Source organism: Hakea prostrata, chromosome 11 (genome assembly GCF_041222555.1).
Source record: "Hakea prostrata isolate BN-2017 chromosome 11, UWA_Hpros_2, whole genome shotgun sequence".
NCBI lineage: Eukaryota > Viridiplantae > Streptophyta > Magnoliopsida > Proteales > Proteaceae > Hakea > Hakea prostrata.
Window position 1 is genome coordinate 14,380,511 of NC_142610.1, and position 26,799 is coordinate 14,407,309.

Here is a 26,799-nt window from a genome sequence, read left to right on the forward strand (position 1 = left end):
TTACTTACGGAAATCTCTCTGAAGCACCAGCCTTATGCCATAGTCTACCATTCCCTTTTCAAGTATATTACTGTCATATTTTACCAAAAATAAAAGTATATGTAGTTGATATACATGCTTGGAAGAAAGTAAATCATGTCATCATGGCATGCCACTACGACACATCGACGTGGAATCCAAACCATATTGCTTTTAAGTTATTAGGGTTTGGTCCAGGCTTAATTGAAGTCTGCCACTGGATAACTGAGAATGGAATCATATGGACAAAGACTCAGAGTTGACATTTTAGCATTTGGTTTTCTTGTAGTTATCTTGTTTGTGTCATGGTGCTGTCTATGTTACTGAGGAGATGATACTTCCCTTGCTTGTTTTTCATATCTTTTCAGTTTCAATATAAATTTCATTGTTCAATTATTAAGAACAAGTTGAAGGGGGTTTGCAAAAATAGGGTTGGAACAAATCTGCATTACAGTAACCATTGGGCCTGGGCTTTATATAATAGAAATGGGCGATGAAATTTCTGCTGGGTCAACTGGGCTTTAATCAACCTGACTTGTTACTATAAAGGAAAATCCAAACCAAGAAGGATGCTCCCTGTGGCTGCCCCAGTGAAAAAAATAACGATAAAAATTACATATAAATACCCCCTTCGAAATTAGGTATGACTGAATGAGATATTTTTTTAAGAATTTTTTACATGAGCCCCCTCCATTTTCATGGGAAACAAACCGCACCCCCTCATGACAATCCAGAACCGAACGAAAAACACTTTAATTCCCCCCCCCCCCCCCCTTCTATTTCAGATAATGAAGCAGTTTATATTCTTAAGAACCTATTCTCATTCAACCACAGAATGTTGAAGCTGTAAATAAACTTACTGGATCTTCACCAAAAAAAAATTAAAAAAATAATAAACTTACTGGATACATCAGAAGTTGAGTTGTAGAGTATGTAGTATCTGAGTTCATGCCCTTGCTTGTTAGAATAATATCTTACTTTAGAGAATATCAACTTCTAATATCCGTCTGTAATAAAATATACCCTTCATGTCATTTATATTTTTAAAATTAAAAGGTTGCTTACCATGCAAAACCGCTATCCAAATTCAAAACTGCTGTGGACTTGGATATACTATTATCCGTTTCTAAAACCGATAAGCAAAACCGTTATCCAAATCCAATCTAGCAAACAATTTATAAAAGATACGCAAATTTGAATACAAAATTTTATCGGATATCTGATAATTATATAATACTATAAACTATTAGATTATTGATTGTAGATTATCATTTTTCAATTTCTGATTTCCAATTTGCAATTTGCAAAATTAACGGTTTCTAAATCCAATTTATCGGCCCTTTTTTTTTGGGTGGGGGAGGGAGAAAAAGGTTTAATCTAATGGTTTTTCCATAGTTTGGTCAATGGGCTATGGATAATTGATGGGCTTTTGGATGAATTCAGCCCATTAATTAGGGTTTACCAGTACAACTTTTGTAAATGTCAAAATGTCACTTGTCCATTAAAATTTAAACATACTATATTTTTTTTGGAAAAAAAAAACCTATTTTATCTAATTGGATAATATTTTACCAGATATATCAGATCCAATAAACAATTATTTGAATCTGAATCCGGTTTTTTATCGGACAGATATGGATATTTTCCAAAAGAAAATTTCTGAATTTAGCCACCCTTAAATGAATATGAATGAAATCTAGTGGCAGATTTCAACTATTCATTTATTGATCTAGTTTAAAAGATAATGCATAAGAGAAAATACATTGAACATATAATGTGAAAAACTAGCATCCTTTTCTAAATTAGATTTACATGGTTTAATATATTTTACTGTAATTCCCTGTAAATTGTAATTAGTGTATAACATTGTAACACATGAAAATACAAAATTTATCGTTTACCCAGAAAAAAGATAATATAAAATCTAATGCTCGATAATAAAACTCAGTTATAAAATTAACTCTAATATCTCCTATAGTTTCTCTAAACAAAAAAGATCAGGTAGTATAGAAAGAGAAAGAAACAAACATAACAGAAATAACAAGAAACAGATATTAAGATACAAGATCGTTGTGATAAACCTTAGATTTTGCATTGAATTTTGTAGAAGAACGAACAGAAAATATGCTCGAGGCCAAAACAATCAAATTATTGAAACTACTGCTGGATCACAAGTGGCAAATACTTCTCTTTTGTGTAGTTTTCTTAACTGAAAGCTAGGGTAGATAGTTTTATTAAAGCAAACCTATCATCACATTATGATATTCTAGGGGGTATTTTTGTGTTGTATGCAAGGTTAGAAAAATTGCTCTGTGTTGCCGTCTCGGTGGCTAGCGACAACACTGACATGGCGACATATAGCGACATGTCGGGCAACATCTAAAGGGGTGTTGATGAAAAATAAACCTCTAGTTTTGAGGGGTATATTTGGGGTCTTTTCAGTTTGAATTTTGTTGTGTAGCCTAACTTGAGGCCAAGAAATACACTAAAAGGTTTATTTTGACTTAAAACATCACTTAAACTAATGTTCCTAATCGATACATGTCTGGCTGTATGTAGGCGAAACTGAAAGTCTAGGAAAACTGGAAGATTTATATGAAATCCCACTTGATCGACGTACACACTGTAATAGTCGGCAATAACAAAACGATATGTACTCATAAACGTCAAAGGTCAGAGCAAAATATGGTTAAAATACAAGAAACAAGAGAGAGAAGTAACATTGACAACATATCAGTGACATTAGTGATATATTAGTGATATTTGGTGACATATCGGCGATATATCATCGACTTATCGACCTCGTGTTGGAGGGTGGTGTCGCCCCTATTTTTTTGGAAAAATTGATTAGTTCCCTATTTCTTTTCCCTTATTTTTCTCACCTCCTCCCCAATATTCATATAGTCGTCATTCTTAATCGATTACCATTAAACCCCTACTTTTAAGGAACAAAAAAATTTATACTTAATTATAAACTAACTCACTATCCATAAATTTTTCATCTTTTTTCTCTTATATCTCTATTCTTATTTATTTTCTCTAGGGTCCATTTTTTGTTTTTTTTTTTTTTTTTTTCTTTTTTTTCCTCACACTTCTTACAAATGGTTAGGTAGTTAGAAAATTTATGGAAAAGCTATTACATGTTGACTATTTTTATCAACATTTGGGTTTTACGCATGGATCTTTTCTACTTAAAGATCTTGATATACCCATTTCTCCCCATGCTTTACAACTGGTGGATTTGAATGAAATGTGGAAAGAAAGATCAACCATTGGAATTGAACGATTTTAAATATCTTAACATACCAAGGCTCCCACATGACACAAGAAATTAAGAATTTTTAAGCTAGGTCAAGAACACTAAAAACCAATCATATTATATCTTATCAACAAATAAATTATGGCAAATTACACAATTAGTCACGATTGGCTTTGGTTTTACAAAACTAACAAACCTTTCACGCTAGTTTAGGTATTACAAATGTGACCAAAACAGTTTTGTACAGGTATGTATACCTACATCGGTTAACAAAAGAGCGCTTTGCAGTTAAACGGTTGATAGATTTTGTTTTTCTCCGAAATTTCAGAGGAGTTTATGGAATGATCAATATTATACCAAAATCTCAGTTTGGAAAATGGTGGAGATGACTATATCTAGGTTTCAACAATTGTGACTAGGTCAAAAATAACAAGAAAATATTAGAGATTTTAAGGAAAACAAACTCTATAACCTAGGTTATGGGCAGCCCATGCATCGATAGAATCAGTAAAATTATTGGTATTACTTGAGTATTTGATTCAAATATAACTTAAACGCATCATACCCATCCTGTCAAAGAAAGGAAATAAAATAAGAAATTAAAAAAAAAACTTTATTAATTAATTAACAAAGAAAATAAGTTTTAGAAGTGGAATTAAGAGAAATTTGAAAAGCAGCATAATCATGGTGTTCCAAGCTTTAATATCTCTCTTATACTAACTTACCATACCTCTAATACATATCAAATTATCACTGAGATTTTTGCAAATTCTAGTTTGAATGGAGCAAAGGAGTTGCTAATAAAGGATAGAACATATTTCGTTGTCTTCTATAGCCATTATAATGCCTCAGAGAGTAAATGCATATAATGTGAAAAATTAACGTCTTTTCATAAATTAGATTCACATCCTCTGTAATTCTTGTTCCTCTAATTTCTTGCAATCAGTGGTTGTTTAAGATTGTAACACATGATAATATAAAATTTAATGGTCAGTAATAAAATTCAGTTAGGGAAAAACTCTAATGTCTCTCACAATTTCTCCTATGAATCTTTCCAAAGAGAAAGAAAAGAAGAAGAGAAAAAAAATAATCTTAAAAGTCAATGATAAATATACACTTACCAACTTAGTTTTCTCCAGCATCTTAGTCTTTCAATGGTTAATATCTTCTCACATCCAAACAACATAACATTTAGATTAAGAAGGTATAACAGAAAAAAGTCTGGCGATGTATGGATGTCTTGGTTAAGTTTACTTATAATCATATTTCATACTTACAATGCATGATGAATTTCTCTATCAATTTGCTCATAACTAATGCATGTCTAAGCAATATGTGCGGTGGCTTAATTCTCGCCCGATGGAGAGGTGATCTGGACTTATTATTCGCCCCTCCCCCCTCAAATGTTTAATCCTGGCTCCTTCCTTGGTCGCCGACATGACAATATCTCAGAGACATTTCAAACCATGGTTGTATGTAGTTTTAAGTTAAGGGGTATTTAGCCTTTTCGATTCCATGGGTAAAATCATTATTAACCAAAAAAATTGAACATAAAAGACTTTTATTTCCTTTATCAAGGTTTATGGAGTTTTTTTTCTGGGAGGAATTCAACTAGTGGCCAAAGGCCAGAAAAATAACACATCATAGAACCATGGGGTGGAATGTGGTCATTTAGTCTTCGAAGAATGGTGAGTGCCTACCTTCAAAGCTAAGGTATGGACTAACCCATTACAATCCCTAGAAATAAAAGACAAATTATTGTTTTCAAAGTCCTTCAATGGAGAGACCAATATTAAATAAGATTTCACCTATCTAAGTATGAAGGTTGAGTTTCTGATCCTTAATCAGATTAACCAAAGTCTAGTTGTAAGACTAGATTTCAATTTTATGGAGACCTTAGCGAGATATAAGTGTCATTAAAATTTTAGAAAGAGGTTAAAATGTAAGTGTCATTAACCAAGTAATTGTCATTCGTACAATTAGAAGTAGTTTTGAATTTCATCCTCATTTAGAAGGGGATTATGGAAAGAATTGATGCCCATTGGCACCATTACTATTTAATTTGATGCTTCAATCATTTTGTGATTTTCATGGTTTTGAATTTCATCCTCATTGTATCTCTATGTTTTGCTGACGAAGTGTTTGATTTCTATGCTAAATGCTCACATGAAATTTCTAACTATTTTTATCAACATTTGGGTTTTAACTTTTACGTATGGATCTTTTCCATTTAAATATCTTGATATATCCATTTCTCCCAAGGCTTTACAACCGGTGGATTTTGGATGAAATGTAGAAGAAGAAAAAAATCAACCATTGGAATTGAAAGATTTTAAATATCTTGACATACCACATGACAAGAAATTTATAAATTTTCAGCTAGCTTTTTTTTTTGGGTGAACCAACATTCATTTCAAAGAATTTTTAAGCTAGCTCAAGAGCACTAAAAACCAATCATATTATATCTTATCAATAAATAAACTTTTAAAAATTACACGATTAGCCACTATTGGCTTTGGTTTTACAAAACCAACCAACCTTTCATGCTAGTTTAGGTATTACAAATATGGCCAAAACAATTGTCTACTGTATGTATACCTGCATTGATTAATAAAAAAGCGTTTTGCATTTAAATTGTTTTGTTTCTTTGAAATCGTAGACAAGTTACAGAACCAATATTATAGCCCAAAAATGGAGATAAAGAATTATAATTGTGTTTCAACAATTGTGGCTAGGTCAAAAATAAGGAAAAGTTATTAGAGTAATTAAGGAAAGAAACTCTATAACCTAGGTTATGACCAGTCCATGCATCGATAGAATATCAAGAATAAAATACAAAAGAATCAGCAAAATCACTGGCATTACTTGGAGTATTTGATTGAAGCATAACACACCCCTGACAAACAAAGAAATAAAAAAACTAATTAATTAATTAACAAAGGATATAAATTTTAGAAGCGCAATTAAGGGAAATTTGAGAAGCAGAATAACCATGGTGTTCCAAGCTTTAATATCTCTCATACACTAACTTACATCTAAAGAACCATATGTCTAATACATATCAAATCATCACTGAGATTTTTGAAAAGTCTAGTTTGAAGGGAGGAAAGGAATTGCTAGAATAAGATAGAAAAAAATTCATTGTCTTCAACAACCGTTTAAAGTATAATAATGCCTGAGAGGAAATCATCTTTTCATAAATTGGATTCACATCCTCTATAATTCTTTTTCCTCTAATTTCTTACAATCCGTGTTTAAAATAAACTTACCAAAGAGAAAGAAAAGAAGAAGGATAAATACACACTTACCAACTTAGTTTTCTCCAGTATCTTAGTCCTTTCAATTGTTAATATCTTCTCACTTCCAAGCAACATCACATTTAGATTTTGAAGGTATAACAGAAAAAAGTGTGTGATATATGGATGTCTTGGCTAAGTGTACTTATAATCAGATTTCATATATATAATGCATGATGAGTTTCTCTATCAATTTGCTCATAACTAATGCATGCCTAAGCAAGTGTAAGATTTTCATGTATCCATTAATGCACCCATCCCTCCTCAAATGATAAGATTAATAGGACTTATATGTATTTTTCACCTTAAAGTCATCCGAGGGTTGATGAAATTATTCAGTTTTCATTGAAAATAGCACCCAGCTATCCTGCCGAGGTTGAATAAATCATTGATCAAAAAGTAGCAAACTGAACACATTGTAAGAGTTTGTCATGTGAAAGGGAAAAAAAGGAAGCCTTTGTGATCGTCGTGTCTATTTTAGTACTTGAATTCCCATCTAATTTGATTTCTCAAAGCAATAGCAATGGCAGAGAGGAACGCTGATAGGATTGTATAACCATGATCCTCTCTTTCAAACAGATCAAACTTGTAAAGCACTCTTCCACATTTCACTGGAAAATTCAAATTTAGAGTTGTGACCAACTCTAAAAGTCGTCATACTGTACGTAATCCAAAGTTCTGAAAAATTGGGTTTTTATTTCACTGGAAAATCCAAATTTATAGCAGAAATAAGCACTTCTAACTTAACGAGTATACAACAGAACAAAAGGGAAGAAAATTATCACAGGATGCTTGATTCCCATATCAAGACCAAGACAAGAACGGGCAATCCATAATTTAAACCATCCGGAATTTTTCTTGAAATAAAACAAAGCTCCAGGTGAATCAAAAATGGAGTTTTTAATTCCAATACACCAGAGCAAAAACTCGCAAAATTACCTCAATCTTAATGTAATAGATCTAATGAAGTTCTAAAATTGCAGAGCATATTAACTAAGCCACAACTGAGGGCTTAGAAGCAGCAGAAAGGCGGGACCTCTTCTTTGCCAAACTCTCACTACGTCGGTCTCGCTGCTCCTTCAATCTGGAAGCAAGAAGCTTCTGGTACTCAGCAGCTTCTGACTTGGCCTTCGCAATCCTCCTCTTCTTCTCTGCAATTCTACCACGCTTTCGTTGCAAAGTCAAGGGAGTCACAAGTCTCTGTATCTTAGGGGCTTTGCTCACCTTCTTTCCTGTTAACCCACATAGTAACACAATTTAAAAATACATTTCCACACTCAAATCATTATTTGAGTGCAATAAAAAGTGATACTTTGTGATATAAAAATAGTATATGTTGTGACAACCAAACATACCAGCTTTTGTTGTAAATGTTCGGCGATATGTGTTAACATACTTCCGCACATCATCCTCCTTGGAAAGGTTGAAGAGTTTTCGGATCTTAGATGCCCTCTTTGGGCCTCTCATCCTGGGCTTCTCAGTGTCTGTCAGTCCAGGAAGATCATTCTCACCCTTTTTCACAATAACTAAATTGAGAACTGAGAGATCTTGACTGACAATGCAGCCACGAACAGACTTCCTCCTTCGCTCTCCATTACGCCTTCCATATCCACGGAAGCATGGCGTCCCTGCATTAGAAACCTCACAAACATATTAAGTATACCTTGAAGAGGCTGAAAAAGAAACAAATAAAGCTAGAAAGCAGATTACGAAACAAGACTCAATGGAATCCCTTCTAATGTGTCCAAACAACTGTAGCAATCCTACTCCACCCACCTCTGTGAAGCAAGAGACGGACACGCCCAGGAGTAAGAACTCCCTGCTTCATGGGGAACCCTTGTTTGTCACATCCACCCATGATTTTGAAAACATAACCCTTGAACTCCTGTGTGTAAGAAATACTTGCGTGAATAACCACGTGGTTGTGAGCTTAATTAAGTGTCAGGAAACATGAACACAAAATTCATACCTCGCCCAAGGCATCACCGATGACCTCTTGTGATAACCTCTTATCGTAAAATGCCCGGCTGTAAATTTAGATTAGAGGGATAAGAAAAATGAATTTAACAAATGCACATAAAACATAGCTACCGGAAAATATGACAAGCACCAAAAAATATCAACATTTATGGAGACTTTTCACCAATATAAATTGTAACAGCAGTTGGCCTTTCGTTTAGCAAAATGTCCGGAATAAAGTAGAAGATAAATGATTGCAAAATATCTTTGCAACGTGAATCTTGCTTAAAGGGAAAGGAGGTCACCCTAACCAAGTTATAACTTTGGTAAGCATCCGGATCCGTGACATATATAAAATATACAAGTTACAGGGGGTTGAAATGAAGATTTGAGTAAATATGTTAAAATTCACCAGAATACCAACACACATGGGGCCAGAGGACCTTAAGAACAGATATCTGAATCATCACGAAGTACAATTAATAGAACTATAGAAACTAAATAATCAGTAGCCACATAGCAGCCCAAGATACAATCTAGAGCCAAGAGAAGCATGTCAAGAGGCAATTTAGAATCCAAATCTTAAGCAACACCAAATTTTTACTGCTCATCAATGACACCTTAATGATCATGCAAAATTCAAAGGAATTAAGACTGCAAGTATGATTCTGTACTCAAGCACTTGAGAGCAAACCAATATAAATATATCTTATACCAATACAAACATTCAACTAAAAAAAAAAAGAAGTAACCTCAACCAACATGTAACCACCCAATCATACTAATCATGCAAGAGTAGCAACCATTGGATACAACAAAATAAGACAATCATGTTGAGCATAAATCTAAAGGCAACCCAAAGCACTGCTTAGCGGCATAGGCTACTATATGAAATCCTAAACCCAACAGCCCATGCAATCCAAAACCCCAAAGGAGTATCGCCATATCAAACCCTATCCATCTCATCACTCCAAGTTTCCAAAGATCCTTACCCCAAGTAATAGCACCCTAACCGATTCTAAACATAATCAAAAACTTTACCTCTCAGAGTTCAAAATCAAAACCTTAACCTAAACATAACCAATTGTAGCGGTTCTTGAAAGATTTCGGCGATTGGCCCTTAATTGAATCTGTTAATGCTAACACGATAATCACAGTAATCTGTCCACGCGATCTAAAACTCTAAAAAACGAACAGACAAGGTACATCGTGGGGCAAATACAAAGGCAAAACAACTTGAACGAGATTACAAGAGACTCACAGTTTCTGGTCATCGTCGATTTCGAGCTTCTTCTGGCAACCAGTAGTCGGGTTTGCAATATTAAACTGCCAAGATGAGAGGTAGATCAGACAGACATCAGGCAAAACAACGCTAAAAATAAGAACCCAATAACCAAATGAATCAAGATGCAAATTTTAAGGTTTTCAGAATACAAACCTTCATCTTCGATTCACTCTCGTTTCCTCTCGCGGCAGGGAGGCTGGAAGTCGATAGAACACTTACTCCTGGGTAGGGCTCCTGAGAGAAGAACTAGGGTTTTAAATCAGACACTTTACTATGGCTGTAACTCGTAACCAGCAAGCACAATACAGCTAATTATATAAACGGTTGGATTAGTATCTGGGAGCCTGAGAACTAGGGTTTTAAACGGAGACACTTTACTATATAGGTTGTAACTCGTAAACAGCAAACACAATACAGCTAACTATCTAAACGGTTGGATAAGAATCTGATAGGTCAATCCTAACCATTAAGAAACGGAGGGCACCGGAAAAAAAAAAAGGTAATTTTTATTTAGACAAGAAGTTTACTCAAAAGTTATTTTCACACTAAATAAAATGATAGTTTACAAATACCTCCTTTGTAGTATAAAATAATAAATTAAGGACATATATCATCTTTATGACTAAAATACCTTTATACAATGTTCAATTCGATCATCTATAAACAGTGTTATTGTATGAGACGTAGGGGAAGCACTATCATTAGATGCAAGAGGATGTAGTCGAGGTACGTGTAAATTGGCCCAAATGAACCTCAAATCCCCAAAAAAAAACAAGTCTCCTTGTTCATTATACAACCATTAAATATACTAGGGTGAGGTGTTTACATGTATTAATATTTTTTAAAGTAAATTGCACTAGCACCCAAAATGGAAGTCTTAAAGTATTCGCACTCCACTTTATATTTGAAAAATACAGAGATCCCAAAATTGAAATTTCATTTGACATGGTAATCCAATTTGTCCCGAAAAACAATTAAATCATTGTTTATTTTCTTTCAATTCCATAAAATATCCCTATAATAAGTAGTGATATCCCTATAATAAGTAATGACTTAACAATTTTTAGTGATAAATTGGATTAGTGTATCTAATGAAAATCTCATTTTGAGATCTTTGTATTATTTTAAACATAAAGTGGGGTGTCAGTGTATTAAACCCTCCATTTTGATGTACCACTACAATTTGTTCTATTTTTTATGAATAAATAAATTTATTATCAAAACTTCAAACATCTATTTCATTGTAAATGTGTGACATGTATCCCAACATCACATCAAAAGGTTGAGGTCTATTTACAAGTCACATAATTTTTTTTTAAATTTACTATTTGATGTGATTTATAAATAGATTTCAACCATTTAATGTGATCTTGGGACATATGTCATACATCTACAAGAAAATGTATGGTCCATTTCTAATATGCATTAACATTATCCGTTGAATTAACATCCCTAGTTCCATTATATTAAATAATGGAAGGATCATTATTTTTTGAAATGATTTTGTGCTCTGAGAGAAAATCATTGTCTTTTGGATCAACCAATGTAAGTTAACAACTTGATATTGTTTATTCCAACATTACAAACTTATGATATATCCACTATATACCGACTCAAGTACTCTTTTGTGTGCAAGGGTATTTAATGAATTATTGAACATTACATGGGATTTTTTGCAATAGACAAGTTCTTTTTTTTTTGCTAATGGACAGATGCACAAAGGCAATGGAGTGGATGCAGTACTTTTTGCAATTACCAAGGGACTCAAATGAGCAAAATCCATAAATTTAGTTATACAAGAAATTTGGAACAACCAAGAGGACGCATTGGAATGGTTATCCAAACCTCATACAAGGCGTATAGTATTGATACCAACCTTTATTAACATTCTAACTAACGCTCAAGGAGCATCTTTTTATAATTTTAAACCCCTAACACTCTTGCAGTACTTTAATTTTCTAGCCTTGAATGTTGTAACAAATAGTTGCAATAGTAATGCAGTAGCATTCAATATTGCAATTACAAATAGCAGCATTAATGTAATACATTAATTCCATTAGTAATAGATTTGTTCTTTTATTTAAAAAAAAAATGATATTGTTTATGAAAATGTAAACAACATGACAAGGTTACCATACAACTAGTTAAAAGTTAAAACCCTATAGTGGTTAACAAGAAATTAACAAGAACAAAGTTAAAACCCTATAGTGGTTAACAAGAACATGAGGACATCATCCCAATGCAAACAATGCACTCAAAGAGACATGGCTTGATATCCTATCATCGCTTGAAAAAAAAAAGTAATCCTATCATTGCTAGTATATTTAAGTCATAATACAAATTTTTTGGTAAAGTTTGGAAGGACTTATTATTAGGGATATGATATAATATTAATTATTTCTTGTTGAGTTTTTAACATGTATTTTTTTCAAAAATCAAGATTGTGTTGTTATCACACTCTTCTAGTATATTTACGATTGAAGTCAACCTCTAAACACAAACAAAATAGAGCAAAGGTGAATTCCTTTTTAAATATGTGGTGGAGAGGTGTAAGGAAATTCCTGTCGAGGCCTCAATCCATCTCACATTCATGGAGGCCTTTTTTTAAGCTTGCTTCAAAGAATCCTACAATCCAATGGGCTAACCTCGCCAAAGGTTAGAAAAGAGTTATGTGGTTTGAAGGCTATTTGATCATTTACAACGGGTTTATCATTCATTTAGTAGTTGAATTGCATTGAACAGAGTTACAGAGTGAAATAGAGCAGAGATGATATTTTTTTCAAATTTAGATGGTGATGCTATACAAAATCATGCAGATATACCTTCCTTTATCTTTTTCTTATTTTTTATATATTTTTTTCCTTTACAATCATGCTCTCTAATATCTATTACAACTATCATATGTTAAAATCTTCAACTCTTCAAGACAGAGATCTGTTGTTTGTTTGGCTGTTTTGGACTTGGATACTTATTATTTCTCTAATGTACAAGGACAGACTTTGTTCTCCAAATCAAGAGATCTTTTGTTGGTTTCTCTTTTAGTTTTAAAATATGAAATTACAAGGAGCCTCTACTCAATTGACTACTGTAATTGTGGAAGTTCAGCTCCCCATTAATTGAGTACATTGATCAAGACTCTTTATCCTCCATTTGTCTATCGTTTTCTGGGCAAAATTTCCATACTAGGAGTAGCTACTTTCAACCAGTGGTGAAATTTGCCTTTACTCAAACACAAATAATTTGTTGAACTATTATTCATCCAAAAAAATTTTAATTTGTTGAACTAGATGAATTCACAATGAGGGAACAAGGTTGAGATTATGAGAAACCTTTTTTTCGTTTGATTTTTTTTTTTTGTTGGGTTTGACGACTTCAGTTATTTCGGTTAGAATGCTTAGTTTTTCTTCCTCTTACTAATCAATTTCCCTTCTTATTCTTTCTTTACTTTGCAGATATGAGTTCATAAATATTGAGGAAGCAAAGGTAAATTGTATAGTTAAAAGACTCAATGAGAAGAGAAATTAATGGCTAGAATATCAAAGTAGGCAATTGACATTCTTGCTTCTAAAGTGGATTCTTATGTCTATGATTTCTCAGTTATGAATTGATTGTTTGATAGAATACATGCACATTGCTTGAAACACAACATTTTTCATTGTATCAAGTAATTAGTGGGGAATCAGTTTTGGGGTTTAATATCTCCCAAGTGTGCAAGATGGCTAAACTTGATCACTAACACTCAAGATTAGCAAGTTTAAAAAGACAGTACCAACCATCGACAACAACAGTTAAAAAAACCAAAAGCTTCTTTACAGTGTCAATACCAAATTCTGTATAAAGTGGTTTTTGGAATTCAAAATGGTCTATAAGGAACTCTAAAGTTTCAAAACTAAAATTGGTCATCAGGCATTAAAAGGAAGATGGGCAAAAATGAACACCAAATTCTTTGCCTACTTCCCCCAACCCCCAAAGAAAATAAAATATAAAATAAAGACATTTAAAGGACTGTGCAAGCATCAGACGATATGAATGAAACAACAATTTTAATCATCATGCGATATGAATGAAACAACAATTTTAATGTTATTTGGATTAAGCAATATCATAATGTGACAACAGTTTTAAAATCCAATATGAAGTATCCAAGTTTGATGATGAAGTTAGAAGGACATCATCTCCTCCATTGTAGCTCCATAAAATAACGGTAGATGATTCATCACTCTCCTCATCCTTCATTTTCCTATCATCCTTACGCTTTGGACAATTCTTTTTCATATGATTTTCCTCTTTGCAATAGTAACAAGCTACTTTGTCACCAATAGACTTTGAGCGACCCTTTGACTTGCCAGACCCCTCCATTCTCTCACTTGATCTTCCTCTACTATGATCACCCCTTACAACCAATGCACTACTTTCATCTGACTCCCTATCATTGTTATTTTTTCGTCATGTTTCATTCACCAGCAATTCAATAATAACATCATCAAGTTTCAAAGTATCCTAACCAAAAAGTAATGTGGTCACAATATGATCAAATGATTGAGGTAATGATGTCAACAAGTGTAACCCCTTGTTTTCCTCCTTGATCTCCTCATCAAGAGTTGACAACTCCGTCAAAATCCTATTGAATTCATCCAAGTGCTTGTCAATTTTTTTTTTCCCTTTGACAATCGTAGGCCATATTAACTATTTCTTTAAAAACAATTGATTTGTCAACGATTTGGACTTTGTACCTACTCTTTAGTTTTGTCCAAACTTCCTTTGGTTCAGCCAACCCGATGACTTCATAAAAATATTATCCGCAAGATACAATTGGATCATACTATTTGCCAAATCCCTCAACTCTTGTCACTCGTCTTCTTTCATCGCCTTTGGCTTTTTTGATTTTTTCCTGAGAGCCTTAACAATCACTTCCGCGTAAGGATATTCTTCACTCATTGTTGCAAGAGGTGAAATCGTTATGACCATTAAAAAGTTTTATGAAAAAAATTAAAACTCTTCACCACCGTCTAATTTGTGCCCTTTCATACCCATCATCAACCTAAAAGACATGTCTTTTGATTTTCGTATGAATCTACGAAATCAATACCAATGAGCAATAACTCCTCCATCCGTCACTTCAACTCCTAAAAATCTTAAAAACTCCTAATCCTATATAAAATACCTTTATGCACAAAATCCTGAGGAAACAACCTCTACATATCAATTCGGTAATACAATTTTATTTTTCTTTTTCTTTTTTGTCTTTTCCTCTGCCCATTTTTTTCTATTTCCTTCTTTTAAGGTTGTTCTTCCCACGTACGTTCCACCCACTCAAGATTCCTCAACTTTGCAAAAAATTATTTTCCCAATCTACATTGTAATAATTGCAAGAAACTAAAAAAAACTCAAACAAGGCCTTTATTCTCTCCGAACTTTCATGGCCAAAACATAAATTAAATCTTTTTTTTTCTTTGCGAATCCAGTCAGATATTCAAGATGAAAAAATAAAAAAACTTCACGATTCTAAATTCAAAATTATTCTTTCTTCGAACTTAAATGATTCATCGAACCTTGTTCTAATACCATTTGTTGGGATACGAATGTTCATGACACAAGATCATTTCTCTCTTTCTTAGATTTTCACACAATTTCGAGGATGATTCACTGAACCTTATTCTAATAACACTTGTTGGGATACGAATGTACAATCAAGAACACAAAAGAAACACAAGCAAAGTACGCACAAAATTTAATTTATTTCGACAAAACTTTATTTATGTTCACCCTAAAGAAGAAATTTTACCATTTTCGAGACATGCGTGCTAACATTATCTTCTTCATTAAATTAAATAATGGAAGGATCGTTATCTTTTCAGAAATGATTTTGTGTTACATAATGGAAGGGTCGTTATCTTTTTATAATGATTTTGTGTAATATAAGAGAAATGACATTATCTCTTGGATGAACCCGACAAATGATTTTGTCTTACATGAGAGAAATATCATTGTATTTTGGATGAACCGATGCCCATCTAAGTTAAAGAAAAAGAAACAATATGATAATGTTAACGTATTACAATGCCCATCTATCATTTATTACTTTATTAATATTTTAAAATAAATTATCCTCCAAATATGTAATTGAGATTCTCATTCCTCTAATTCCTTTTTCTACAATTACCTGTAATTCCCTCATAGGATTGTACCATGTGGCATTTAAGTAATCCAACGATTATTCAATTTAAACCCACCCATAAATTTAAATTTTATTTAAACACTAGTTTGTTGAGTAACCTTTGGATTACTTAAATACCACATGACACAATCCTATGAGAAAATTATAGGAAATTGTAGGGAAAGGAATTATAGAAGATATGGATTTTAGGTGGATTAGGTGGTGCAATCAAGTAGAAGATTCAGATTCTATGACTTGATAATGACACTTCCATTATTTTTTTGGGGTAAAATCCTTCCATTGTTTCATTTAAACAAGTTTGAGTTTAGGTTTCTTATGAGAAAACTGAGGAAAATGAAATAAAAACAGTCAAAGAAAGATATGGTTTCATATCGAATCTTTACAATTATATTTTAGTCTTATTAATACAGCTTTTTAGGTGAAGTTTTGTGGGACTTATCAATACAGATGTGTTATAATATTTTAATTATTTTTTATTGAGTTTTTTTGATTATTTCCATGGAATTTTTTCCCAAAAATAGGAAACATGTTTAGCATACAAATGGGCGAAAAAGCTTTAATCCTCTCCATTAAAAGTTTTAAGTATCATCTTGTGAAATTTTGAACCGTGGGATTTGAGATCTTGGTTGAGATTTCAATCTTGATTGTTAATTTTTTTGAACGAACAAGATCTAAGATCTCAAACGGTCCAAAATATCTTGCCAAACATCAACTCGCCAGCTCCAATAATATCTTGGCAGATGGACCCATGCATTTAATGAAGTTGGTCCCCCACATGGGACTAGCCTTTTCCATCCTCAATTTCATAGTTGATTTCCGTGTCACGTTCGTTTTTCCAAGATATAATTAGGCTGCTTGGGTCCTCTGAAAGTTCACCAAGAAGATCAAACTCTGCTAAGATCTCCAGCATCTAACAATGGAGCACCGAGTGGCGATCGTCGGAGCCGGCCTAAGTGGCCTTATCGCATGTAAGTATGTATTAGAGAAGGGTTTCAAACCAGTGGTCTTTGAAGCAGAAAGTGAAGTTGGTGGACTATGGAAGCACACACTTGAGACTACTAAGCTTCAAAGTGCAAAACAACTCTATCACTTTTCTGATTTCCCATGGCCTTCTTCAGTTAAAGAAGATTTTCCCACTGGCAATGAGGTTTTCGAGTATGTAAAAGCTTATGCTTGTCATTTTGATCTACTCCGGCACATCAAGTTCAGCTCTAAGGTTACTGGAGTTGATTTCCAGGGAGCATCTGATGAAGAAATCCAAGCATGGGATTTATGGGGAAGCAATGGTGAAGCCTTTGGCTCTGGAGGGAAATGGAATGTTACAGTTCTAGACCTCAAGAGTGGTTCAACAGAGGTACATATCTGGAACTTCTCTTTCTTTTTTTTTGGGTAAATGGAACTTCTCTTTGATAATTTAGGAGTAATGGGTCGTTTTAATTCATTGAAGTGACATTGTTGCAGGTTTATCAAGTGGATTTCTTGATCTTATGCCTTGGCCGGTTCAGTGGAACCCCAAATATTCCAGAATTCCCACCTAACAAAGGACCAGATGTGTTTCGAGGCAAAGTGATTCACTCAATGGAGTATTCTCTTATGGACAATGATGCTGCCAGAGAATTTGTTAGAGGAAAGCGTGTTACTGTTGTTGGAATGGAGAAATCAGGCCTGGACATTGCAACAGAGTGTGCTCAAGCAAATGGTAAGTAATCAATTATCCATTTCAAACAAGTTGGTGAATCATAGTGGTAGTCTGAGGTCAAGCTATCAAATCAGTCTCTAAGCCAAAATTCTTGAAATAAGACTTCGTAGGAAAAATATTTCTTTAACTTTGCTTGTGCAGAAGCCTTTGACATCGGATTCGTCCATTAAAACATATATTAGATGCTTGATGGTGAACTTTGAAGCAACGTTAAGGTTGTGAGTTCCAATCAATGAGAAGCTTCTCCGTGAATTGAGATTAAGGTGGCATGATTAAGTTGTGATTTTCCCTAACTTTGTTTGGACCACACCACTATAATAATATATGATTGTACAATTTTCTTTTTCTTTGACTTGGAACTTTTAAGAATGAGATGACGAGCAATCAAAAGAAAGTTACATGTTATGTATTTGTATTTGTGTCCATTCTATATATGCTTGATTAGATATCTAATTTAATTATAACTATTCTATAGTTAAGCTACATTATTTTTTGTGTAACAATATTTACAACCTAATAATGAGACAAGGAGCAATCAAAAGAAAGTTACATGTTTTGTAATTGTATTTGTGTGCATTCTATATATGCTCAATTAGATATCTGATTGAATTATAACTATTCTAAACTTAGACTACAATTTTTTTTTAACATTATTTACAAGCTAAGAATGAGACAGACGAGCAATCAAAAGAAAGTTACATGTTCTTTATCTATGTTTATGCCCTTTTTATAAATGTCAGATTAGATATTTAATTTAATTATAACTATTGTATATTCTAGACTACATTATTTACAAGCTAAGGATGCATCTGGTAATGTTATAAAGAAATAGTTCTAACGTACAATCTTTTATTTTCATAGAACATAATAATATGTGGTAGTTGAAAAGAACGGTTTGGTTATTTGTCAAGAACGAACCGGTGAAAAATTGTTTGAAGAACGGTCTATGCATAACATTTAAGGGGAACCAAAATTTGATAATATGGTCTCAACGGGAAGATCTCTCGGTCCAACCCCCACATACCCCTGTTTGTAAACCCACTCCACCTTGCTCTCCTGCCTCACCCTAGCTTAAAAACAAGATTTTTTTTTCAGATAGGGGTTGAATTTGAATATATTTTCGTGATGAATTTATCAAAAGCCCGTTTCCAAACAAATAACCATCTCGTAAGACAGACACATGTAACAATAGTTTTACACAATAATTAATATCCGAGAACAATACCATTATACCAAACCTATACTGCACGATGTTAACCAAGTACTAAATACATCTATGAGGAACTTTTTTCTGAATCATTATTAGTGCCCATTTAGTAATCTTTCAAGCTTTTATTGCAGGTGTTAGCCATCCTTGTACTATACTATATAGGAATGTAAGTTGGCATGTTCCTGATTATCTACCATGGGGTTTTCCCCTTGCACTTCTCTATCTGAATCGTTTCTCTGAGCTACTACTCCACAAACCTGGTGAAGGATTTCTTCTTAGCATTGTGGCTACCCTCCTCACCCCAGTGGTAACTCTTTTACACTCTTATTATGAAATATTTTTCTTAACTGCAAACTAACAGCCACTTTAATTTGCAGAGATGGGCAATTTCCAAATTTGTAGAAAGCTATATGAGATCAAAAGCTACCCTTAAAGAAGTATGGAATGATACCAAAACATAGTTTCTTTCATCAAATAGTTACATGCAACCTTTCAACACTACCAGATCATTTCTACGACAAAGTTGAAGAGGGTAGCATCATCTTAAAGAAATCAAAAAGCTTTAGCTTTTGCAAGGATGGATTGATAATTGATGGAGAAGATGCTCCTCTACACTCGGATATTGTGATTTTTGCAACTGGATATAAAGGAGATCAAAAGATAAAAAATATCTTCACATCACCAACGTTTCAGGATCGAGCAATCGGGTCACCATCGAAGGGTGTCCCTCTTTACAGGTTATCATCCTCACTTCTTGATTTAATCATGGATTTAAAAAGTAGAACTTTTCTCATGAATCTATAAAAATTTATGATGTAGAGAATGCATACATCCCCAAATACCACAACTTCGCAGTAATAGGATACTCCGAGAGTGTTGCAAATATGTACACATCAGAGATGAGGTGCCGATGGCTTGCATACTTCCTTGATGGAGTTTTCAAGTTGCCTAGGATTACAGAGATGGAAAAAGACATCCTAAGATGGGAGAAGCACAGGAAGCACTACACCCACAAGTATCTTCGGAGATCTTCTATTGCTCTCACACATATATGGTACAATGATCAACTCTGTAGAGACATGAAATGCAACCCAAGAAGAAAGAAAGGATTTCTTGCAGAATGGTTTGAACCTTATGGGCCAATGGATTATGCTGATCTATCTCCCCTTAATAAGTGATCAAAATTATGTCATGCAAACTTGTATTCAATTTTTTTTGGTGTGAAAAAATTGTATTCAAACTATCAGCTGTATGACTAGTCGCTCCCCCTTTCTTTTTCAATTCCTCGAATAATATGGATCAAGATGCCTTTGTTTTTGTTTTTCTTTTTGAAATGAATAAATTACATAAGCATGTCTTTCGTTTGCAAACTATTATGGACCCGTTTGATAACTCATTAGAAAACAATTTCCGGAGTTTTGTGCTTCAAGACATAAAAAATCAATCGAAAACCATTTTGATAGAACTGTTTTTTTAAGCGATTTTTTGAACTAAAATTGAAATTTATTGAAAATTTATGCTTCAAGAAAGAGTTTTGACATAATGACAAATTATTTGTTGTTGTGTCTGCTTCTCAAGGCAAAAGTTGGTGCAGTCACGCAAGTTTAAGCGAAAGAGTTTGAGAGGGGTATTCACAAAATTTTACATTCTAACATAGGAGTTCAGTTAAAACCTTGTTGATAACGTTTTCACTTTCAGAAGCAAGTTATATCGATGTTTAAAGAATTCTTTCGGTTTCCATGAATAATTAAAACTGCTCCTGATGTTTACAATCATCATATCACATACAAAAAGAGCCAACCTGATGTCGAATGCTATTCTCCGGTGCAACCCTCTCATGCCTTCTAAAGTTTTCCCCTAATTCAGGAAATTTTTTTATATTCCTATGTATGAACTTTCCTTTTACCTTCAAGAATTGTTTTAGGTTTCTAGCTTTGTGACCTTCCAATCATAACTCCCAAGCACCTTGGTAAGTTTTTAAATTTTATAGCCGTTATTCCCTTCCAATTCTATCCTGTATGCGTATGCATCTACCTCCCAAAGCAAGCCAGTGGAGAATGATGATTGTCTTCTTTATATTTGAATAGATAAGATACAAATCTATTACAAAATCTCACATTAGGATTTAGTTTAAGAGAAAGAATCCGTCTCAAGATTTTCTAAGGTCGTTCTCCAAGAATTAATGTCTCATTCCACCCGTTGTGCAGCTTGCAAATCTCTGAGAAGGAGGTGTCCTCAAGATTGCATTCTCGCCCCTTATTTCCCTTCCAATGATCCTCAAAGATTTGCTTCTGTTCATAGAATCTTTGGTGCCAGCAATATCACAAAGACTTTACAGGTAAATCTTTACATTTCTTTTTTCTAGATTTTCAAATGCTGAATCTTAAATGCTGAATCATCTATCAGATGAACTATACAAGTAGAACCCACAGCTAAATCTTTCACTTTCAAATTTCTGAGTTCGGCCGTCAAAGTAGAACTCAGTGCTTTCCTTGTATTTCTATACCATAGATTGGGGTGGGACTTGCCTCAGAGTGTTCACAAAATGAAACACGGTTGGGATCCCAGATGAGCCCTGCACAAATTTCCTTCCTAATGTATAATGGAGAAGCGTGAGGGAAGCACAGAGCCCTACCTTCACGAATAGAAGATCAAACTCCAGTATTGTTCTCTTTGCATCCATATTTATTTGAATTAGTTCTCAATTGATGCTTATTTGTTCTTGTGATGCAGCAATTACCGGTCCATCAACGTGCAGCAGCTGCAGATTGCATGTCATTTGAAGCAACTTCAAGGATTGAAGACCCAGTTTATGGTTGTGTTGCGACTATATCTCAATTACAGGAACAGATACTTGCCACTCAAAGTGAACTTGCAATGATACAAGCTCAACTTGCCATCCACCATGCACAGCAAGAAGCCCAACAAGAAAAACCAATTGTTCGATCTCAAGTTCAGTTTGATGGACCATTATGGTGGGGTCCGAACCAGCAAGATTCCCTTTATCTGGATCAACCCTTACAAGACTTCCATCAGCCACCAGGCTTTCTCTAGTCATTCTTCTTCGTTTATTGATTATCCCACTCAGTGACTGGTTATATTAATGGTAATTGTTCAAAAATAATATTCATTGACTTCTGGTGCATGCAATGGCCGTATTGTTTAAGGTTCTTAGCTTAAAATTGGAATCAAAATGGGAATCCAATAGAACCCAAATATATGGTTTGTTTTACGACCGGAGTAGTGGTCTAATGGTCACAAGGTCACTCTCAAGTGGTTTGGTAGCTCTCGTATCATAGGTTTGAATTTCCACTCTCCTCTATTTCTTGTATTGGACAATTATTTTGGCCTAGATATGAGATCACTATGGGCTTCTATGGACTATATTAGGCATCCGGTGAGGCTATGCTGACGAGGTTTTAGTTCATAAGACTAATGCCTATATAGGTTGAACTTAAAAGTCTGAACATTATGTAGTAGGGAGCACGCACAAGGTTGCCACTACTACATCCCCTCTTTTCTTACTACAAAAAAAAATGGTTTGTTTTTTGTTATAAAAAAATAAAATTTAATTCAATTTGGTTTGATTTCATTTTTTTTCTTTCAAAGGATTTGGTTGAATAGAATTGAACAAAGATATGGTCAAAAAATAACTTGGTTCTGATCAAATTGGATTGCACAATCATTGCTTATAATCAAATTGAATAACAAAAACCATACTGATTGACACACTTATCCTAGATGAACTTGGCCAATGAAATTCTTAGGAAATGGAAAAGACGAAGGAAGAACAATTAATTTTCATGCTTTTGTTGACTGGTATAATGGTTGAGTCACTAACCTTGCATGCAATGCAAAAAGGAAAAAGGTAAGAGTGAGGGTTTTATCGTGGGTATAATTGAATTGTACTTTCTTCACTCTCCTCCATCACATGTTTAAAAGAAGGGTCCACTTTATTTTACTTTGTTAGTGCTTATTGCTTAGAGAAGGACTCCCTCCTAAAAGTATGATGGAGGGCCCATTTAGTAGAATTGAATTGTGCTTTCATGCTTGCTTGCAAGTGCCTTTAAACAAATTGCCTCTAGGAAGAAACTAGGGCTCTTATAGTACTTCATTTTAAGTGTGATTCATCTCTAGGAATATGAACTCAAGGTGATGTTGGAAAACATGGAATTATAGTGTTCAACACAAATCATTTTACATAAGCTAGATTGGCTTGTTTGTCACAAAAAAAACCAGGCTTGTAGACCAAAAGAGAGTTCCTTAGAGTAGCAGTGAAGTTCAAAGATTAATGGAAAAGATCTTAAGATGATCGAAGGATGAAGAAGAAAACCAGAATAATTGCAGCATTTTAGGCATTAATTAATAATTGTTTGAGTTAATTTAATTTAATTATTTATCCATTTTAATTAATTAAAAATCTTTAGTGAAGATGTAGTGGGTTCAACTTTTGCAGATGCATCTCCCTTGAGAATTAGTCGAAGTGCGCACAAGCTGGCCTGGTTGAACTAAGACTCACCTATGATCTCATACCATGTGGATGGAGGATTCTAGCTGGGGTATATGTATCTTGGCCCTAAGCTAGTTGGGTTGAATTTGGGTTTGACTGGTTTAGCCAACCCGACCGGTTTAGAGGCCGTACCCAAACTTCGAGTTTTCTTTAATAAAACAATCCGGTTCAATACCCTGAACCGACAGATGTGGCTAGCTATACTATTTGCCGTGTTGTTTAAAACCCGTACAATATATTTTGTTGGCTCATTAGGGTTTTGGCTGAAGCAGGAAAGAGAACGCGGCGTTCAAGTAGACAGGGAGGGGAGGTGAAAGGGGAGCTGAAATCATGGTTCGTATGTTTCATTTCCACTGTTATTGTTTTCATCATAGTTTGGATTCTTATTTGCCATTGTTATTGTTTTAATTCTGCTTTTGTTGTCACCGGACATGAATATTTGTAAATTTAGTCTTTAGTTCAGAGATGATCTCAGGTGTTTATCTTACTCTAGGTCTAAAGATTTTTCTTTTTAATTTAGATCTTGGTTAGTAAGTTCTTAGTTGCATTTATAGGCGATTTCAGAGACCTAGAGTGATATTTGGTTTCCCTTCCACTTGTATAATGCTTTGGATCTTGTATCTTATTGATGTAATCCGAGTATTTTCTTCTCCCCCTCCTGCGGTCTGCGTTTAACGCTTCTGAGTTCTCTCTCTGGTATTGTGTGGATTTTTATTTCAAGGGTTCAGTGGATGACCTTTTCAATTACAAAATATGGATAAGAGTTTCTCTAACTGTGGTTCTCCCCAAGACTGTGGTATTGAGTTAAAAGGAAATTTTGGGTTTTTGGCTGAGTCCACTTATCACCTCTTGTTGTGTTGAATTGAGATCTGAATCTTGGCCATTATTGTTAAATTTAGGCACGAGGTTTGAAGAAACATTTGAAGAGGCTCAATGCCCCGAAGCATTGGATGTTGGACAAACTTGGTGGAGCATTTGTAAGTATAGACAGTTCTTTTAGTCTCTGCCTTGTCTCGTTCCTGTGTTGGATATTAATAGTACCATTCGTGTTACCTTATTGATAATCTGATACATATATATTCTTTCTGTTGCAGGCTCCAAAGCCATCATCTGGACCTCACAAGTCCAGGGAATGTTTGCCCCTGATTCTTATCTTAAGAAACAGACTAAAATATGCCCTCACATATCGTGAGGTTATTGCTATACTGATGCAACGCCAGATTCTTGTTGATGCAAAAGTTAGGACAGATAAGACATACCCAGCTGGATTTATGGGTACACATTCTTAATTGCTTCTTGTTTTGCATGACTTGTACTTATTGCTTGTTAATTTCTCAGCTTTAGATGAATTTATACTCTCCTGATCATGGTATTCTGAAGGAAGTGTGCTTTGCTGAATGGGTAAAATATCCTTGGTGGAACACATTGTACTTGCTGCCCGTTGAATCTTTAGGTTCTAGTTGTACATAAGGAAATGCTAACAGCTTTTGCTAATCCTCCTGTGGCGTTATATCTGTAGAATTTTATTTTCATTCTCCTTGATGTTGATTGAGAAACCTCTATTTTTTCCTTTAAAATTGCTTTACTTCAAAAAGAAGTGGAAAACTAACATTGTTTTATCATAACTCACTATTGCTAGATGTCGTATCAATTCCCAAGACAAATGAGAACTTCCGTCTCCTTTATGATACTAAGGGTCGTTTCCGTCTGCACTCTATCAAAGATGAAGAGGCAAAGGTGAATTCTTTTGAAAATTAAAATCTTTCGTTGCTGTTCAAATATTATTCTGAATTTACAGAACATTGTTTTCTGGGAAAGGTTTTTGTACATGCCCTTGTGTGCTTACTGTTGTGCTTTCAACCATGGATGGACATTTCCCTGTGCAGTACACTGCTTTGGTTCCTATCTAATGGTTGCAAGCATGATTCTGCAGTATACATGACCATGTACAAAAACCTTTTACCTTGTTTTGCAAAAATTTATCTTACTAATATTTGGGAGGGTCAGCAGAGTCTGTTGGTTTCTGTGCCTCTGGTAATGCTTTACATAGTTATTCATACCATGTCCTTTTCCATTGATGCAACAGTTTATGCCCTGGGTTTTGTTGTATAGGTAAGAAATCTAGGCTTGTTTGATCTTCATTCACTTCTTGTTTGTGGCAGTTCAAGCTTTGCAAGGTGCGATCAGTGCAATTTGGGCAGAAGGGTATCCCATATATAAACACCTATGATGGTCGCACAATCCGTTACCCTGACCCCCTTATTAAAGCCAATGACACCATCAAGCTCGACCTCGAGAGCAACAAGATTGTTGACTTCATCAAGTTTGATGTTGGGAATGTGGTTATGGTTACTGGAGGTAGAAACAGGGGCAGAGTAGGAGTAATCAAGAACAGGGAGAAGCATAAGGGTAGCTTTGAGACAATCCACGTTCAGGATTCCACCGGCCATGAGTTTGCAACCCGTTTGGGTAATGTCTTTACCGTCGGCAAGGGTACCAAACCGTGGATATCTCTGCCAAAGGGCAAGGGTATCAAGTTGTCCATCATTGAAGAGGCCAGGAAGAGGCTTGCAGCCCAAGCAGCTTCAACTGCTTAAACTTTTCGGGAAGAACAGTTGAAGAGGTAGGTGTGATGTTTTTAATTTTGTACGGAATTGGTAGTTTCTAAACTTGCCATTCAGCTTTGAGCGATACTTATATCTAATTTTTGTTAATCTCCTTAATACTTATGGACACATTTTTGTAGTTGTAATCCAGTTTTAGTATGGGATTGATTCAAGATGATTTTTTTTTAAAACTTAATTTTGTTCCATCTTATGTTTCTCCTTCCTCTTTGTGACACATTTTGGGTTTTATTCGGACAGGCTTAAGGAGGAAGATGGTTTTTAATGGTGATCTTAATAGATAATTGCTGATGTAGTGCTTAGATTATTGTTATAGAGTGTTGAGATTGATAATTTAAGTGAATGAGTCCGACGGTTGCTTCGCACCCAAATGGGTGTCTCATAAACTTTGGTTTTTAACCTAGGCAAAACACATTAACTAAGTCAGCTATTGTAGAATTACATATTCACCTGACTAGTAATAGTAATTGAGATTAGAATGAGTCATTCAAGCTTAAAAAATCCTAAAAAAATAGTAGTTTTGATTAGGTGCATAACATAAATAATAAGATAGATAGTTATACTACAAAATCATGGTTTCAATTTGATGGTTGTTAGATGCTAAATTCTTTTCAGCTTGAGAAATTTTGGACATACCATGAAGTCAAGCATATTTTTGGTGACAATTGAATATGTTTTTTCCGTTGGGTAGGGGTGACACTTGAATATTAAATCTTCATGTTGTATGACTTGCTATGAAAGAATTTAAGATTCTTTGTTTC

The 26,799-nt window shown here is 34.3% G+C and overlaps 2 protein-coding genes and 2 pseudogenes across 3 annotated transcripts; 3 read left to right on the forward strand and 1 right to left on the reverse strand.

Annotated features, from left to right (window-relative positions):
• Positions 1-7,243: 7,243 nt before the first annotated feature.
• LOC149000277 (small ribosomal subunit protein eS6-like) lies at positions 7,244-10,094 on the reverse strand. The gene is made up of 6 exons (XM_089140696.1): positions 9,971-10,094; positions 9,794-9,858; positions 8,543-8,600; positions 8,350-8,458; positions 7,929-8,201; positions 7,244-7,805 (listed from the first exon to the last, which is right to left on the reverse strand). The coding sequence occupies exons 1-6, from the start codon at positions 9,974-9,976 to the stop codon at positions 7,567-7,569; spliced, it is 750 nt and encodes a 249-aa protein (XP_088996822.1). The 5' UTR covers positions 9,977-10,094; the 3' UTR covers positions 7,244-7,566.
• A 6,744-nt stretch (positions 10,095-16,838) lies between these two features.
• Positions 16,839-20,265, forward strand: LOC149000278 (putative flavin-containing monooxygenase 1; annotated as a pseudogene). Its single transcript, XR_016170719.1, has 5 exons — positions 16,839-17,349; positions 17,457-17,694; positions 19,036-19,211; positions 19,282-19,641; positions 19,724-20,265. The product of XR_016170719.1 is annotated as a putative flavin-containing monooxygenase 1 (transcript).
• Positions 20,266-21,086: 821 nt separating this feature from the next.
• On the forward strand, positions 21,087-21,958 carry LOC149000279 (LOB domain-containing protein 23 pseudogene; annotated as a pseudogene).
• Positions 21,959-23,727: 1,769 nt separating this feature from the next.
• Positions 23,728-26,327, forward strand: LOC149000280 (small ribosomal subunit protein eS4). The gene is made up of 5 exons (XM_089140525.1): positions 23,728-23,747; positions 24,314-24,391; positions 24,509-24,689; positions 25,054-25,151; positions 25,577-26,327. The coding sequence occupies exons 1-5, from the start codon at positions 23,745-23,747 to the stop codon at positions 26,009-26,011; spliced, it is 795 nt and encodes a 264-aa protein (XP_088996651.1). The 5' UTR covers positions 23,728-23,744; the 3' UTR covers positions 26,012-26,327.
• Positions 26,328-26,799: the final 472 nt, after the last annotated feature.